This window comes from Macaca mulatta, chromosome 3 (assembly GCF_049350105.2).
Source record: "Macaca mulatta isolate MMU2019108-1 chromosome 3, T2T-MMU8v2.0, whole genome shotgun sequence".
NCBI lineage: Eukaryota > Metazoa > Chordata > Mammalia > Primates > Cercopithecidae > Macaca > Macaca mulatta.
The window spans coordinates 98,063,106-98,079,880 of record NC_133408.1 but is presented as its reverse complement, the minus strand read 5'-3'; the positions used below and the strand labels follow the sequence as shown (position 1 = coordinate 98,079,880).

General features: G+C 42.2%; 1 protein-coding gene, 1 non-coding gene and 1 pseudogene across 2 annotated transcripts in view; 2 read left to right on the top strand and 1 right to left on the bottom strand.

The window, feature by feature from the left end:
* Positions 1 to 1,877: 1,877 nt before the first annotated feature.
* On the bottom strand, positions 1,878 to 2,015 carry LOC114677317 (U5 spliceosomal RNA; annotated as a pseudogene).
* A 1,597-nt stretch (positions 2,016 to 3,612) lies between these two features.
* Positions 3,613 to 16,775, top strand: part of ZNRF2 (zinc and ring finger 2) — a 91,428-nt gene continuing 78,265 nt past the window's right edge. Inside the window, exon 1 of the mRNA XM_002803334.4 lies at positions 3,613 to 4,850. Coding sequence (XP_002803380.3) covers positions 4,388 to 4,850 — 463 coding nt within the window. The 5' untranslated portion in view covers positions 3,613 to 4,387. The remainder of the gene's footprint in view (positions 4,851 to 16,775) is intronic.
* On the top strand, positions 8,823 to 8,915 carry MIR550 (microRNA mir-550). The gene has a single exon (NR_032604.1). It is a non-coding gene; the product is annotated as a microRNA mir-550 (primary transcript).

Below are 16,775 nucleotides of genomic sequence, written 5' to 3'. Positions count from 1 at the left end.
AAGTGGGATGGCAAAACCTTAGCAAAATGTGTAAGGCTAGTGCTGGCTGCAGGACAGCCCTGTACAGAGGCTGTGGTCCCTGACTGAGAGGACTAATGGGTGTCACTATGCAAATTTGCTGGCCCACACATCAAAGGTCTGATCCAGCAGAGTTTTAAAAGAGAAACCAAGAGAGGAAAGAGGAACGCAAAGGAGAGTAAGGGAATACAAAGGGAAGAGGCTCGCCCCAACTAAACTTCAAACTAGACAACAACAAACTGATTGGTTAGGCATTTTTATTGAAAGCCCAGAAGTAGCTTACCTGTTCCAGTGTGGGTTTGTGGCCAATAATTTTGTCAATGCAAAGTGCTTTAACAATACCTAATTTTGCACCCCCAAAGCCTTTGGTCAACCTATCATTGAACAGCATCAGGAGGAATATAGTGTATTTTGAAACCTTCAAATTTGAAACATTTTAAAGAGCTGGGCTCTCGTCTCTTAATAAGGTCATGAAGGCATTAAAACAACAGTTCTGACTGTAGAGGAAAGCGCCATTTAGACCAGTGCTTCTCCAAACAAGAGTCTGAAGTCTGACGGCAGCAACATCACTGCGCAGTTTGTTAGGATGCAAATTCTCCAGGCCCAACCCTGAGCTATGGAATGAGAATCATTGAGGGTGGGGCTCAACAGCCTGTTTTAACAAGGTTTTCCTGTAATCCTTGTGTGTGCTAAAGTTTGCAAAGCACTGATTTAGACTACTGTTTATCCAAGTGCAGATTACAACCCCTTAGGGGGTTATAAAATCAATCCAATAAGCGGTGACCAGCATTTTACAAAAGTGAAGTCAAATAGAAAGCAGAGTGCATTTCTGATAGCATGGGTATTATCTCAAAAATCCGTTGCAGTTCTACATATGCGTATACCTGTGTGTACTCATTTGGATGAAGCAGCACTTTTAATTTTTGAAGAACTGGTAGGTATAATAAAGAAGTGACGGCTGGGCGCAGTGGCTCACGCCTGTAATCCCAGCACTTTGGGAAGCCGAGGTGGGTGGATCACAATTTCTGGAGTTCAAGACCATCCTGGCCAACATGGTGAAGCCCTGTCTCTACTAAAAATACAAAAACATGAGCCGGGCATGATGGCATGTGCCTGTATCCCAGCTACTCCAGAGGCTGAGGCAGGAGAATCGCTTGAACCTGGGAGGCAGAGGTTGCAGTGAGCCCAGATCCCACCACTGCACTCCAGCCTGGCGACAGAGCAAGACTCCATCTCAAAATAAATAAATAAATAAAGAAGCGACACATTTTCAATGAAGGCAGAACTATTTGGTTGACAATAACATACATCGAAAGCTTCATGCTGGTGACTGGAGAGAGATGAGAAAGGTGAGGAGAGAGGAAAGAGGGCCAAGGAAAGAACATAGAAGGCCAGCATTTTATCTCCAGAATCCTTGTGGGGAAAGAAACAAAAAGGCCCACCAGAGAGGAGGTGGAAGGGGCATCCACCGCAAGGGAAATGTCAAGGAGAATAAGAACATAAGTTAATGAGTGACATTCAAGAAATAATCGTTTTAGTACAACTGGTGAAGATATATGTATTCACTCACTCATTCATTCATTCATTCATTCACAAAACATTTTTTGTACCATTGCAAGACCAGACACTATGTTAAACACTGGAGGTCCAGACATGAAGTTTATCATGGAGCCAATTGTGACAAGCAAGATGTGTAATAACAATAACATGATCAGAGCTATGAAGGAGTTATTGTACAGCACTGAGTGGGAACACTGAAGTCAGTCTGTGATGCTGGGATGGGGAAGGAGGTGGCAGGAAACATCTGCAGAGGGCACTTAACCAAAATAATGACCATATCTTTTTTTTTTTTTTTTTTTAGCCCCCCCTAAGCAGGACGTCAAAAAATTTGGTGGTGAACTCACAATTGTTCCTCTCCACGGAAATCTTTAGTAAAAGGCGAAAGATTTAATAATGACCATATCTTTTTTTTGTTTGTTTTTGTTGAGACAGAGTCTCGCTTTGTCGCCCAGACTGGAGTGCAGTGGCCAGATCTCAGCTCACTGCAAGCTCCGCCTCCCGGGTTCACGCCATTCTCTTGCCTCAGCCTCCCGAGTAGCTGGGACTACAGACGCCCGCCACCTTGCCCAGCTAGGTTTTTGTATTTTTTAGTAGAGACGGGGTTTCACCGTGTTAGCCAGGATGGTCTCGATCTCCTGACCTTGTGATCCGCCCGAATAATGACCATATCTTAACATGATATTGCATATAAAGCACTGAGTACCTTTGTTTTTCCATTAAATATGTGTGTTTGTGTACATAGATACACGATGCATGTCTTTATATGTATACATATATTCTCCATTTGTTTAAAAACTTGATTCCCATACCCTAAGAGTGATGAAAATCATTACATAAACGACTTATTGCAAATAGTGAAAAATGGCAAAGTATTTATTTCTGTAGTTTCATAAAACACCACTTGCTATTATTTTCAAGTAGAGACTAGACATTTTCAAAATGGGAGTCTCAGAGCAGGCTATTCCCTGGGTATCCAGACCCCACTCTGCCGTGAAGAGACCACACCAACACCGAGGAATGCACTGAAGAGAATTTTATTACATTCAATTTTAGAGAAGTTATAGGATCTTAAAGATGCAGGTGCCCTAGGATTTAACACAAAAAGTCGGCCAGGTGCGGTAGCTCACACCTGTAATCCCAGCACTTTGGGAGACCGAGGCGGGTGGATCACTTGAGGACAGGAGTTCGAGACCAGTCTGGCCAACATGGTGAAACCCTGTCTCTACTAAAAATACAAAATTAGCCAGGTGTGGTGGCACGCGCCTGTAATCCCAGCTATTCTGGAGGAGGAGGCAGGAGAATTGCTCGAACCCGGGAGGAGGTTGCAGTGAGCCGAGATCGCACCACTGCACTCCAGCCTGGGTGACTGAGCGAGACTCGGTCTCAAAAACAAAAACAAAAACAAACCTGAAGTCCAAAAAAGTAAAATAATTTGCTCACTACACATAATTTAGTTTGGTGTTGGGCCTAGATCTTAGGTTTTGTGAGTCAGGTGCAGCATTCCTGGCACGACGGTTTTTGCCCTACCACGGAAGGTCAAGTTGGATTATCCCGAGTTCTTCCAACTCTGCGCTTCCTCCCAGGTTGGTGTTTCACGAGTGAGTCTAATTCAGATCAAGCTGGCTTTTGAGATTCTGTTTTTTAAATCAGTGTGTAACACCAACACCCACCGAAACCAAATGGCTCTGGGCACAGGACACAGCCATTCACGCCCCCTGCCAGGAAAAGCTGCAGCTGACACAGGCTCCTCCAGCGTCGGCGGGCCACATGCGGGAGGAGGGGCCGCCTTCTGGTTGGCGCCGGGTGTCCGTCCCTCCTATCAGCGTAGGCCCCGCGAGGAAGACACGGGCTCGCCCTGGCTGGCGGGGCGGGGCCAGACACCTGTCCATCACCGAGTCCACGGGTGGCAGCACCTACCACACCGCAGTACCTTGGAGAGGCGGAGCAGGGGCGGGCAGGTCGCGGCCAGGGGAGGCGGAGCAAGGCCGGCAGGAGCCAATCGGCCCGGCGGCGCGAGGGGGCGGGGGCGGGGTCACCGCGCGCGACCCAAACACACGGGCTGGGCGCACCCTGCCGCCGCGCCGCTCCGCGGTCTTCCGGCGCGAGGGCTAGGGCACCTCCTCCCGTCTCGGGCACCCCCACCTTCGCGGCCCAGATCCTCCCGCCAGTCCGGCCCCTCCTTCGCAGGGGGAGCGAGGAGACGGTTGCCGGGAAGCGCGCGCCACCCCTCCCTCCCATTCTTCGTCCTCCCCTCGCGCGCCACCCGTTTTTCCTCTTTCTCCGTTAATAACAGCTGGGTGGCTGGGGGAGGAGGGAAGGTGGCCCCGGCGGAGTCTGGGCCGGCACCTCCCACTCAGCCGCCAGCCGCCGTGGGAGCCGGAGGATGGCGGCGGTAGCAGCGGCCGCCCGAGAGGAGGCGGTGCCGAGGCCCGGGGCGCCGAGCGCGGCGGCAGAGAGCGGCAGCAGCCCGTCGTGGCGCACCAGAACCGAAACCAGCGGCAGCCGCACGGCCACCTGAGCCGCCCGTTCCTGCTGGAGCCAGCGAGGGGTGCCAGCCGCCGGGACCTCTTCCTCTCCGCGTCTCTTCGTCTCCTGCGCCCGCGTCAGGCCGCCGGCCTCACCCACTGCCCCGAGAAGAGCGCGCCGGGCGCCGACTGCCCCTCGGGGCGCCGGGCGGCGGCCCTGGACGTGCGGGGGCCTCTCTGGGCCGGCCGCGGCGCCTCGGCCCTGCCCTCTAGCTCCTGCGCTCTCTCCCGCCCTCCCGGCTCTCGGGGCGCAGCGCGCGGGCCCGGCCCAGGGCAGGGCGGACATGGGCGCCAAGCAGAGCGGCCCGGCCGCCGCTAACGGCCGCACGCGCGCTTACTCGGGCTCGGATCTACCTTCCAGTAGCAGTGGAGGGGCCAATGGGACCGCGGGCGGCGGCGGGGGCGCTCGGGCTGCCGCGGCTGGGAGGTTCCCGGCTCAGGTGCCCAGCGCTCACCAGCCCAGCGCCTCAGGCGGCGCCGCGGCGGCCGCGGCGGCCCCAGCAGCCCCGCGCAGCCGCTCCCTCGGCGGGGCCGTGGGGAGCGTGGCGTCGGGGGCCCGCGCGGCGCAGTCCTCCTTCAGCATCCCGAACAGCAGCAGCGGCCCTTACGGCTCGCAGGACTCGGTGCACAGCAGCCCTGAAGACGGCGGCGGCGGCGGCCGGGACCGGCCGGTGGGCGGGAGCCCCGGCGGGCCGCGCCTGGTGATCGGCTCCTTACCAGCTCACCTCTCGCCGCACATGTTTGGAGGTACGGACCCCTCTCCGCGCGCCCGCGCTCGGTCCTCCCGCGGCTGCACGTGGGTCGTGGCCGCCGGCTATTTTTACCCTTCTCCTTTTCTCCTTCGGCCGGGCAGGTCTCTATCCTGGGAAGAAACCCCCGGCACTTAACTCCTGCGGTGCCGCTATCGCGTAGACGCGTGGTTTGGTTTTTAAACATCGTGAGCACCCTCACCTCAGCGGCTCCCCGGTAGAGAAAGTCTGTTTTCCATAGAGATGACTGGAGCAAATGTTGTTTTACAACAAACAGACGAAACAGCCCTTGTGGTTGTGGCTTTTAGTACCAGGAAGTCAGGAGGAGACCCGTTGCTAAATGTAGTTCTATCTGGGGACTCAGTGGGGAACAGTTTTTAAAGGCCAAAAGTCAAAGGGTCTCGAATGAACGCTGAGTTACCATCTTTGGACTGACTTTTAATATAAAGCTATAATCCTTAAATCTGTGTCAGTCCCACTTACTATGTCACTCTAGTTGTATGAATGCGTTAATGAAAAGTTTGTTTTTAAACCTCACTAAACCGCTACTTAAGGTCACAGTTAATGTGAGTCCTGCTTAATTTGGAAAACATTTAGAAAATGGAAAAATTTCCTAAGGAAGTAAAAATTTTGCAAATCAGCCTACTAGGTTCTTTTGAAGAGCAGTGTTGACTAGAGTTAAGGAAAAGTCAGTTGTGAAAAATGGGCATTTTTAATAGCAAAAGATGGCTTTACTATAGAAACAGGAGGAAGGGTGCATTGTCCTGGGAAAAGTGAATTCTTCTTCAGTTGTGTTTTATGCTGATCTACTTTATTGCAAAACGCTAATAGTAAATGAATCAAGACCACCTCCCCTCCCCGATTTATGAAAATAAATAGAAGTATAGAAGATAAGCATTCCCATTTCATCGCATTATGCATCTGATATTAGAAGAATTCGCAGCTGAGCACAGATTAGCAGCGAAAACAGCATCCCCTACATTTTTGTGCCTCTTTTACTCATGTGTTTGTAAACGTAGGAACTTTGAGTGGAGACTTAGTAAAGTGGAATACGTAGTAAATGCATTCCGTTCAGAGCAAGGGACAAACAGTTGAGCTCCATGCTTCCTAGTAAATGAGTAAATTTATCTCTTCTAATGTTCTGTACTATCAGCATATACGCCAGCATAAATTAAAAATAAGAATGTCATGTTTAATTTTTCCCATCTTTTAGTAACGCTTTGCACATTCAATATGGAATGATGCTTGACTTTTAATTAGCTACCTTGTTTTAAAGTAATTTTTGCTGCTTAAAAATATGCATCCCTCTTAAAATTGGGCCATTTTAAAAAGTCATTTGCTTTTGAGTAAAGGAACTCTACTGGTGTCCTTAAAGTGATTTGATCACAACTAACCTACCAGTTGAAGTTGCTGTAGTCCACATTGAAGAATATAAAAGGCAGTTTCTGAGAATTGGTGATTAGTGTGAGATTGAAGAGCAAACTGGTTTTTAATATTTATATTTTTAAAGTGAAAATTTGCATTTAGCAGTTATCAGAAGGTGAATATTTAAGTTTGCTAAAGAAGGGTGAATAGGAAAAGCCTTGTCAAGTTAATAGTTAATATTTATTTAATATGCTGATTATTAAAAATTCATTTTCTAAGAGCTGATAATTCCCTTTGAGAAACATTATATTTCTGTGGGTTTATTTTGTTAAGTAAATGCATTCCGTTCAGAGCAAGGGACAAACAGTTGAGCTCCATGCTTCCTAGTAAATGAGTAAATCAAAATACCTAGTTGCTTAAAGTTGGAGATAAAGCATTTATCTTTTTTCTTATCTAAGTTCTAGGTTTGTGCACTCACTATAGTTCTTTTAGTGCTGTTGGGGTTGGGTGACTGGGACCTAGTAGTACAGTGACAGTTTCTGAGGAACTTATAGCAGCGTGTCTCAACCGGCTTTGTGGAGAGAATTGTGCTGTAGTGTGCAATGCATTTTAACTTTTAGCTCCAGTGCATTTAGGACGGTTTTAGTTATGTATCATTCTTGGAACAGTTGAGAAAACAGTCACTGAAATAATTTCCTGTGTTTGGTGATTCAGATGAGGAACCTCAGTTGAGAATTGCTGGAAAGGGATTGGAGAAACTACCTATTCTTATATGACAGGATCAGATGAAAGTGCCACATCCTGAAATTTTTGTTGAGACAGGGAGATGGAATACACTTATGTAAAAACCCATCTTAGTGGCGTGCTTTACTGAGATTTTTACCTATATTTTAGTGGACAGATTATTAGGAATATAATAGAAGCATGTTTCTCATCATCTTGAGATTTAGGGAGCTAGATGAAGAATCATAATTAAAAAAATTAGACTTGACTATACTTCACATTTACTTAATTTTTTTAGTATCTATTATAGCATTATTGTATTCAGTTACAAATTGTATAAATGGTTATATGCAAATAACTCCATCTGAAAATTGATAAAAGGATTATTTCAGTATTAATGGAAAGTTCATATTGTTTTTTGTAAAACTGTTGTTTTAATTGTTGTTTAGATTATTCACATCTAATAAGAAAATATGGTACCAATAAGATTCAAAATTATTCTCTTGTGAGCTGTCATGTAATTTACAGAGAATGAAAAACAGTCCCCCCCCCTTTTATTTTTAACACTTAAAGATTCTAGCAAGTGGAATTGTTAGTAGTTCCCTCACAATGAATTGCCACATTGAACGAGGAAGTTTTCTGTGTTGGTTTTATGTTTTGCTGTCTTTTGGACATCTATTTTGGCTATATACGCTCTTATTCTCTCTAGAGACTGGAAGAAAAATGCCTAATCCAGATATTTCAGTTTGTAGAAATTTCCTAGAATTGAGTTGTTGGACATCAGAATATGATTATATTTATATGGGAGTTTTTAGGTGAAGTAAATCTTGTCTTTGTTATTCTTTTCAGACTGGGGAGTGTTAAAGTGAACAGACACTTTCTTGACTACTGCTAGTATTGTCCATCACCTTTGTTTTAAAACAGGTCTTAAGGGTATTTCCTAATATTTAAAAATCTTGATAGTATCTTAGAGAGGGTTTGTTTGCCTTTAATTTATGTCTACTTTTTTTTCCACTGTCAAGTAGCTTTGTGCATAAGAGCATAACGTGAGTGGTAAAATAGCCTTTATTGATGCGGCAAGGATGGGGTAGATGAATTGGGCTATAGAAATATACCAGTAAATGGAGATTATTTCCAGAGAAATCGTGTGGACTTCTATAATGTGTCCTTGAGTCCGGAAGTGAAAATGTAAAATGACTTAATCTCAGACAACCAGTGGTGCTGGGTTGCTTTTGACCTCCTGATTTTCTTGAGCTTTTTTGGGTGTGGCTTGCTCTTGAGTATTTCAGTAGTCTGATTGTCATTCAGGTGCCTTGTTACTTGTGAAACATGTTTTCTTATATTAAAAGAGTGCGGGTTATCTCTTAAAACTGAATATGTTGAAGAAGACCTATATTTCTAGGAAGATTTCTCTTAATTTTTAAGGCAGATGTGAAGTTTTATGGTGTTAGGTTATCTTCGTCAATTAACCATTATTGAATTGGTCTCAGTTATCACTTCTTACCAATATCAAGTGCCAAAATGTTTGAATTTGGGATATTGTAATTTATTTCCTATTCTTGAATGTTATTTTGTGCCATTGAAGGCTTTTACGGGGAGTGGCAGAAGAGGAATGTTTGCCTCTTTCTAAGAAAAATGAGCCTTCTAACCACAACCCCTGCCACTCCTGAAGTAACAAGAATTTTGGTGGTTATTGTTTCTCACTTGTAATTTCATACCTTCGTATTATATGCTTTGCTGTGTGTAAGTGTGGCCTATGTCGTGGAAGTTTCTGCTTTGGGGATTTTTTGGAACTATTCTTGACTGCAAGGTGGGGAGGATTGGTGAGTTGCACAGGGCATCACCTGATCTGAGAGCAGCATGACCTGAGAACCTGGTATTTTGATGCTTTGCTGGCTGGTGCAGTGCCTGAGGGAGTAAGAGCCCTGTTGTTGTAAGATAGTGTCCTACTCCCTCAGGCACATCTCCAGCAAGTTCCTTGCTGTCCTCCAATTTGATTGCTTTGCCTGATGACTAGTAAGTAAGTTCTTCTGACTACCAAATATCGTTAATTAGATATCAACTTTTAAACTATTTATTATTGTTTGGGCTTGTAAGGAGAATTGCCCTAATGTTACACTTATTACATCTACTAAGTATTATGTAAAATTGGGTATATTGGCAAATGTGTTAAAAGAGAGTGTAGGAACTGCTTTATGTAGCAAATTACTTCCTAAGTTTTACCTTATGTAAATATTCTTAAGAACTATTGTTTATTTGAAATGTTAGTCTGTGTTTTAATTTTGCATGTACATGACATTTACTTGTTTAGAAATTGGACAAAACGTAGGCCTTTTTGTAAAAAAAAGAGTTCAGAAATGCCTTAGGTTCTGATTTTATTCGTTTTCTAAGCTGCTTATTAACAAATGACTACAAATTTAGCGATTCTAAGCAACACATTTACTACCTCGCAATTTCTGTGGGTCAAGAGGCTGGGCACAACTTAGCTGTGGCCTCTGTAAGACTGCAGTCAAAGTGTTGGCCAGGGCTGGATTGTTATCTAGAGACTCAACTGGGGAAAGGTCTGCCCCCAGACTTCCTTGGGTTATTGGCTGAATTTCTTTCTTTGTGTCTGTTAGGTTCAGAGCAGCTTGCTTCTTCAAGGTCAGCACAGGAAGAGAGTCTAGCAAAGGTGAACTGGTACTATGTTCTTACATAATCATGTACACGTAATCACATACAACCCATTGCCTTTGCTGTATTTCATTGATTAGAAGCAAGCCATAGGTCCAGTTCACGTGCAAGGGGAGGGAATTATACAAAGGTTTAAACACCAGGAAGTGTAGGAATCAAGAATAGTCACATCAGTTCTGTCTGCCACATGGATTATAGACTTAGATTGACAGTTGAACATGTAACTTTTTTGTTAAACTCATTTTCTATTTACTTTTAAAAAGTTGTCCTAATGCATATGGTAAGTATAGTATTAATAAACATGAATCGAGCCCCTTTTAGGGGCTGCGCATTGTAGTTACTGAGGGTTCAAATATGGGGCTTCTTTATGCACTGCTCAATTCTCCACTGAATTTGAGAGATGGGTATATGTGATTATTATACGGTGCAACAAATTCTGTAATAGAACTGTTAGCAAAATGCTTAGTGAAGTATCTTTGTCTAGGCTAGTCAAAAAATGCTTCCCAGAGGAGGGTACATTTGAACTGTAGTTTGAAGGATTTAGAAGTTTTACGGAGAGAGGGCACTATAGACTAAAGAGAAATCCACAGAAGCGTGGGTTTTGATAGGGCATACTGAAAAGTTAAATATGTCTGGACTGCAGGGTGCATAGAGGAATGATGAGAACCTGAAGCTAGAAAAATAGAAAGTGGAGCCAGTTGAAGGATTTTGTAGTGCTATAGGTTTGTTTTATCTCATGAAGTTTGAAAGCAGGGGGAGTATCATGATTAGGCCATTGGGCACAATTAACAATCGTAGTTTACGTGGATGGCAACCTTCTCTAGTGGTGCAGACTTCAGGCTGTATGCAGCAAGCCTTATCAGGATTCAGTTCTTGAGGAGGAGAGTGTGATAGCAGGAGGGTAAGTTAGGATTCGAATTTTAGAATATAACTGATAGAAGATGCCTATGTTGAAAACATGGCATTGGTGAGGGAGAAGAAAAGTTAGATTTGATTGAGATTTCTAAGGTAGAACTGATAGAATTGAGAACCAGGGTACATAGTGATGTCTTTAACCAGTATTAAAGATGAAAAGAACAAGTTTTAGGAAATGATAATGAGTTCCTTTTAGGCCTGTTAAATTTGAGTGGCTGTAGGATTTCCACCTGGATAGAAGTATCCTTTAAGTGGTTGGAAACATGAGTCTCTAATTCAGGATATTACAAAAAAATTGAGAAATCAATTTTCAGGTTATAAATGAATCCAGAAAGTGGTTAAGATTACTAAGGGATGAATATAAATCGACGAAGGACAAGGATGGAATCCAGAGAAGCAAGTATTTTAAGAGACAGGCAGAGGAAGAGGCCAGCAATTAGAATTCAACCACAGGGAAAGGAAGTTTTTTAAAACCTTTTTTTAAAAAATTATAAAAATAATATCTGTTCACTAAAGAAAAATTAACATACAGAAAAGCATGTATAAAAATCGCAAATCACTTGTAATCTTATCACCAGAAATAACCAGAAAAAAGTGTTAATGTCTTTTACATATGTATTTGTTTTAGACACAAAATTAGGAATATTCGTTTTTATATTGTTTTGATTTTAACCTTTCTGATATTCTAATACAAAGTTTTAAAGCTACAATTTTTCCTCTAAGAATTGCTTTACCTGAATCCCACTGATTTTGAAGTGTTCTTGTTAACATTCAGTGAAAAATGTATTTTAATTTCCCGTATGATTTCTTCTTGATCCATGGGTTACATATCCTTTGATAATGTGCTCTTTCCATTTCCACCAGTTTCTAACATCCCATTAAAATTTTTTATAACAGCATTTTTAATTATTACCCAGTATTCCAAAAATCACTCAAATATTTAACGAGGACCCGCTCTTCTGGACACTGTTCTGGAGATACAGCAGTGAAGAAATAAGATAAAAATCCCTGCTTTTAGGGGCCTTGTTATTCTATTTGGGAGAGAGAGTAAACAAACAAGTAAAGTAAATAGTGTGTTAGGGCATTCAGTGTAATGGAAAAAAATGGAGTGCAAAGGCTGATAGAGATTCTGGGATGGAGCCCTGTCTACAGTTGCTATTTTAAATAGGGTTTTAAGGATGACCTCACTGACAAGGTGACAATTCAAGCAGAAAGTGAAGGAGCAAGCCATGAGGATCTCTGGGGGAAAAACATTTTCAGGCACAGGGAACAGTAACTGTAAAGGCCCTGAGGCATGAGTGTACCCGATATGTAGATTTACTGCAGCTGAAGTGCAGAGGGCTGTAGAAGATGAGAGCATAGTGGGGTGGCGTGAGGTTGGGACAGAATCATAAACTGCCTCGTAACCACTGACCTGTAGTTTCTGGCTTTGGTTTTAAAATGGGATGGGGAGACACTGGAGTATTTTTGTGCAGAGGATTGACATAATCTGACTTGGGTTTTAAAGGATTACTCTGGCTATTGTGTGAGGTGGCAAGAGTCAGCAAGGAGGCAGAAATCCAGATGAAAGATAACAGTGGCTTGGAGTAGGGTGGCAGTGCTGGAGGTGCTAAGCCGTGGCCAGATTCTGGATATCCATGTTTTGAAGATAGAGCCACCTGGATTAGATGTGGAGGTATGAGAGAAAATGAAGAGTCAGGGATTTATTTGGTTGTGCCTTATTGTTAAGCATTTAGTTTGTTTGCAGTTTGGTACAGTTGTAATAAAATACTGTTGCCGTGAACATCCTGGTAAGCAAATTTTTACAGTTTTTTTTTTTTTTTCCTTTGGATGGAATCTCGCTCTGTTGCCCAGGCTAGAGTACAGTAGTACGATCTTGGCTGACTGCAACCTCTGCCTCCCAGGTTCAAGTGATTCTTGGGCCTCAGCCTCCCAAGTAGTTGGGATTACAGGTGTGCACACCATGCCTGACTAATTTTTGTATTTTTAGTAGAGACTGGGTTTTGCCATGTTGGCCATGCTAGTCTCAAATGCTTGGCCTCAAGTGACTCGCACACCTCAGCCTCCCAAAGTGCTAGGATTACAGGCGTGAGCGCCCGGCCAGTTCTTAAAAATTTACCAGCGACATGGGATTGCCAGAAACAAAGATATGCTTTGTTCAAGGCATTTGATCTTTATTGCCAATTTGCTCATTAGAAATGGAAACAGCTTCTAGCAAGGTATAATCTTTAGGACTATGTAAAATTTTTTAACCCATACAAACTTGTGTGGTTTTTGATATTTATAAGTGCAGATTGGTAGATATATTTTGAGTAATATCACCTATCAGAGTCATTATTTCATTTTAGAGCTCTTTTTTTAGCAATGAAAATATTTAGTGTGTCAGAAAATTATAGGTATATTCAGCCATTTCAATTTCATAAGTTCTGACCATGTGGAATATCCTAATTTTTGCTTGATTGTGGTTAGTCTGTAATAGTTCTTTAATTTACCTATTTATATGTGAACTGAGGAAAAAAAAAGAACAAAGAAGCCAGATATACATAATGGGTTATTTCTTTTGTGTAATATGTTTCAGAGAGCCAGTGCTCAGTTTGGACAATAAATTTTGCTATTTTTGTTGGTTTTTAATTTTTTCCTACTGTTACCTCTATTCTGTTCTTTCTCATTTTGTAAAGTTAATTTTGTTCTTTCTCCTAGCTTCTTAGTTCTTTTATTTTTTATTGAATATTTTTTAATGATAAAAGTGTTTAAGGCTGTGTTTACTTCTTGTTACATATAGTCACTTCCCATAGCTTTGGATACTTACCATTTTCATTATCATTGAGTACACATTTTCTTTTTCTTTGAAAAGTCAGTTCTATCGAGGAATAATCATGTTAACTGCATTTTGATATTTTCTTTTACTTGGAAGTTATTTTAAAGTGTGGCTTTATTGTGGTTGTCCTTACTACTACCCTTTCGTTACTTCTAGTGTTAATTTAGAAATATTGAACCATGACTGGGCATGGTGGCTTACACCTGAAATCCCAGCACTTTGGGAGGCCGAGGTGGGTGGATCATCTGAGGTCAGGGGTTCGAGTCAAGCCTGGCCAACATGGTGAAAGCCCATCTCTACTAAAAATACAAAAATCAGCCAGGCATGGCGGCAGGTGCCTGTAATCTCAGTTTACTAGGGGCTGCTGAGGCAGGAGAATTGCTCGAACCCGGGAGGCAGAGGTTGCAGTGAGCCGAGATCGTGCCACTGTACTCCAGCCTGGATGACAGAGCAAGACTCCTGTTCAAAAAATAAAAAAAGTATTGCACCATGGTCAGAGAATCTTAAGTCTGTCAGTTGTAAAGGATAGAAGCATAACTCAAAATAACATTAGGTGGAAAAACTGTATATTGTTTCAAATTACTGAAAAGAATCCTAGGGTAACTTAGAGAATTGAAGGAACTAATGCAGGAACCAAGGCCCCTGGAGCTGAAATTTAGAGAGGGGGGTGTGGAGGGGGCGAGAGAGAGAGAGAAAGTGTGTGTGCGCGCACGTGTGTGTTTATGTCTTTGTGTCTGTGTGTGTCTGGGATTACAGGTGTCAGCCACTGCCCCCAGGCAGTATGGACCTTCTTTAAGCTGGGGCCTTGAGACTCTGTACTTTGAACTACATGCGATCTTTCAGGCCTGAAGGGAGTATCTTTCTCTACCTCCAGACTCAGATTAACTCAGTTTGAGTTCTGTGTGTGTCCATAAATTACAAAAGCAGAGATGGGATGCACTTTATGTCCAGGCTGTATTCTGTTATTGTGGGGAAGAGTTTAAGTCTTCAAGTCATGTTTCTTGGGCTGACCTTAAGCAGATTTCTTAGTTCCTCTGTACCTCTGTTTTCTCATCTCTAGAATCAGGCCAGGTGCAGTGGCTTGCTCCTGTAACCCCAGTACTCTAGGAGGCCGAGGGGGGCGATTGCTTGAGCTCAGGAGTTCAAGGCCAGCCTGGGCAACATGGGGAAACCCCGGTTCTACCAAAAATACAAAAATTAGCCAGGTGTGGTGGTGCGTGCCTGTAGTCCCAGCTACTCCAGAGGTTGAAGCAGGAGGATCGCTTAAACCCAGGAGGCTGAGGTTGCGGTGAGCCAGGATTACACCACTGCACTCCAGCCTGTGTGACGGAACGAGACTCTGTCTCAAAACAAAACAAAAACCTGCTTTTGTAGTATTGTGAGGGTTAAAGTAGTCCACATACTTCATGCCTTTATGCTTCTAACTATTGAATGAACCTCTTCAATGAATGAAAAAGTTAAAACATCCAAGATTTATGCCCCACTTCCAGTCTTACCCTCCTCAAAAGACCGTGTGCTTTACTCTGATACCATATTCCTTTCACTTGCCAACTGCTCAGACTGCAGAAGCAATCCAGTTGTCATTATTTTTATAATATGTATCTTCCTTGTATTTATAGAATTCTCCTCTGGACATTTAAATTGAGTTTTTCAGCACATTTACCCTGCTAAACACATGGTAAAAACTTTGTAAATATTGAATGTTTCCCAAAATGTATTTGATAACTACTTTATTGTTTTAAGATAAGATTATTATCAGAATTATTGCTGTGTTTAAATTATGTATAAAAATGTATTGCTCTAGAAAGAAGTGGTATGCTTTGTTTTTATTTGTGTAATGTAAATATAGATAATTAATTTTTGAACCAAATAGGTATAATGTAGATTATATAAATGGAGGCAGTTATAAAATAGCCTTAGAAGTAAAATTATACTGTGCTTATAGCTCTTTTATAACCATTTGAAGGTGTTACAAAGTGTTATCAATGTGAGTGTGTTTTGTGGGCGGTCGAAGATGGTTGGAAGGATGGTTGATGAGGTAGGTCAGTGTTTTCATTAAGTGTGTGCTGCTGCTTCAGGGCAGAGGCTGAAAAACTTAGATTTTTTTTTAGTTCCATGATTTACTGCATCTCAGGCAACCTGGATGACATGGCATTTACTAAAGCAATTCGCTGCTTTGCTGGTGCTTCAGCACCCTTCAGTCCGAGAGTCCTGAAGTCTTGATTTGTAATTCTCCAGATTTCCTGTCTATCATAGCACTTCTTCACAAACAGTGTATCTGGTCACCTTGAATTCTCAGTTCCTTAATAACTCCTTTTGTCCACTCTTCCTACCACTTTACCGTACACAGAGTTCTTTGGAGGATTGCCATTACTTTCTTTAAAACAAAATAAAATTAAGAATTAAGGATATTTAATATTATTGGCCACTTTAAGTGTCTTTATAAACATTGAACTAATACAGTCACTTTCATATAGTAATTTATGTGTTAGGATAGTTACTTCATAAGACTTTTGAGTCTATGTCATAAGAAGTCGGTGGTAGAGTAGATAATTTCTTTAGCTGTTATCTGGAGATGAGACTCAGAAGTTAGATCAACCACTTGTAGTATTTTAAGTGTGAGTTATTCTATATTTTAGTTGTGAAATGTACAGAATCTAATTAACTTTTAATAATTCAGAGTCCTTTTCATACTTGGCTGCTTTTCTTTTCCTGTACAATTTTGTGTTTTCTCTTTTGTCTTTTAAAAAATTGTTAGTTAAAAACATTGTTTAGTTTTACAACCCTCCCTCATTTGTATAAATCTCCTCTCAGATTATTCATATAATATTTCCTGAACGTCATTTTCTTGTTAAAGTCTCTTCTGGGACCCTCTGACCTACCGTGTTCTGAACTGATTATCCTGAGATCGCTTTTTGTTCATCATCATCTTGGAAATTGCATTTACCTGCCTCTCTCTTATGTTCAGTTTCCTGGTTCCTTGAATTTGTGTGTCTTCTTTCTTGATGTTCTCCATTGTTTTTAGTTGATATAATCTCGTAGTTCCTACTGAGAAAGAATATGTGTAAGGTAAAAATGTTTTGAGACTTCCATTTCTGAAAATATTTTATTTCTGCCCTCATTTTTGATTAGTACTTTGACTTGATATAGAATTCTAGGTTGAAGTTATTTTCCCTGAGAATTTTAAATGTGTTGCTTTGTTGCCTGCTGGCTTCTAGTGTTGCTGTCGAGCACATAGACGTCATTATGGTTTTTGATCCTTTGTATGAAAATTTCATTATTACATGCCTTGGGAGGGAACTGTTTTCATTCATTGTGCAGCATATTTGGTAGGCTTTTCGAATTGGCTGCTTTCTGTGATTTTTTTTTTTTTTTGCCATTTTTTTCTTTCATGATTTAGATGTTGTACACCTAGAGTAATCCTTTGCT